This window comes from Corvus brachyrhynchos, unplaced genomic scaffold (assembly GCF_000691975.1).
Source record: "Corvus brachyrhynchos isolate BGI_N302 unplaced genomic scaffold, ASM69197v1 scaffold183, whole genome shotgun sequence".
Taxonomy (NCBI): Eukaryota; Metazoa; Chordata; class Aves; order Passeriformes; family Corvidae; genus Corvus; species Corvus brachyrhynchos.
Window position 1 is genome coordinate 48,900 of NW_008236926.1, and position 1,573 is coordinate 50,472.

At 58.0% G+C, this 1,573-nt stretch overlaps 1 protein-coding gene across 1 annotated transcript in view; it reads left to right on the forward strand.

The window, feature by feature from the left end:
* Positions 1-1,567, forward strand: part of ZNF879 (zinc finger protein 879) — a 1,832-nt gene extending 265 nt beyond the window's left edge. The window contains exon 2 of the mRNA XM_017728269.1: positions 8-1,567. Coding sequence (XP_017583758.1) covers positions 8-1,167 — 1,160 coding nt within the window. The 3' untranslated portion in view covers positions 1,168-1,567. The remainder of the gene's footprint in view (positions 1-7) is intronic.
* Positions 1,568-1,573: the final 6 nt, after the last annotated feature.

Below are 1,573 nucleotides of genomic sequence, written 5' to 3' on the forward strand. Positions count from 1 at the left end.
GGGCCAGCTCCTGGGCACAGCCCAGCAGGGCGGGGGCACTGCCTGCAGCCAGCCCGGGCACAGCACAGAGGCACACAGGGCTTAAACTCAGCCGGGGCTGGGAAGGGGCTGAGAAGTGACTGGGGGGGCTGCAAACGCAGCCCAGGGAGCTGTGAGGAGGAAAGACCCACCCTGTGCTGGGAAGGTGACCAGAGATCCAGCCAGAGATCAGACCTGGTGGTCCATGAGCAGCTTCAAACTTGGAGAGAAGCCCACAAGTGCTTGGAATGTGGGAAGAGCTTCAGCCGGAGCTCCCACCTGATCCTCCACCACAGGATCCACACTGGGGAACGGCCCTACGATTGCCAGGAATGTGGGAAGAGCTTCAGAGGCAGTTCTGGCCTGCTTCGCCACCAGATGATCCACACTGGGGAATGGCCCTACGAGTGTGGGGAATGTGGGAAGAGCTTCAGAGAAAGCTCCAGCCTGATCATCCACCAGAGAACCCACACTAGGGAGAGGCCGTATGAGTGCCTGGAATGTGGGAAGAGCTTCAGGCACAGATCCAGCCTGACTGTCCACCAGAGGCTCCACACTGGGGAGAGGCCCTATGAGTGTGGGGAATGTGGGCAGAGCTTCAGACAGAGCTCTGAGCTGATCATCCACCAGAGGAGCCACACCGGGGAGAGGCCCTACGAGTGTCCTGAGTGTGGGAAGAGGTTTCAGACGAGCTCTCATCTCCTCCTGCACCAGCGGACTCACACAGGGGAGCGGCCTTTCCGCTGCCCCGACTGCAGGAAGAGCTTCAACCGCAACTCCCACCTTGTCAGGCACCGGCGCATCCACACTGGGGAGGGGCCCTACGAGTGTCCCGAGTGTGGGAAGAGGTTTCAGACCAGCTCCAGTCTCCTCAAGCACCAGCAGCTTCACACAGAGGACAGGCCCTTCCGCTGCCCCGAATGTGGGAAGGGCTTCAAACGCAGCCCCCACTTCATCAGGCACAGGCTCACCCACACTGGGGAGAGGCCCTATGGGTGTCCTGAGTGTGGGAAGAGCTTCAGCCAGAGATACAACCTCATCTGCCACCAGAAGATCCACACTGGGGAGGGGCTCTACGAGTGTCCTGAGTGTGGCAAGAGCTTCACCCAGAGCTCAGCCTTGACCAGACACCAACAGAAGCACCGGTAAGTGAAGCCCTGTGAGTGCCCTGAGTGTGGGAAGAGCTTCGTCCGCTGGTCCAACTTCATCCCCCACCGAAGGACCCACATTCGCTGTATCCATGTTGGGAAGACATCTGGTGGGTTGTCTCCATATCCTTCTGAATCCCCATAGGCACCAGGGAGGATAATGTTTAGGAGGATTTGGGGGTTCTGAGGGGATATGGAAGAGTTTCTCCATTGCTTTGCACTCCAGAAGATGAGAGGCATCAATCTGTCACCTCAAAACCACTGGATCCCAGTGAAAAATGTTCAGTTCCCACTCCAAATGGCTCAGTCATATTCCAAAATTACTTGACCCTACAGCCCCCTCAAAATCCCCTGGAGGGGTTAGATGGCATTCAGAGGGTCTGGATGGAGTGAGAGGTACATGGGGG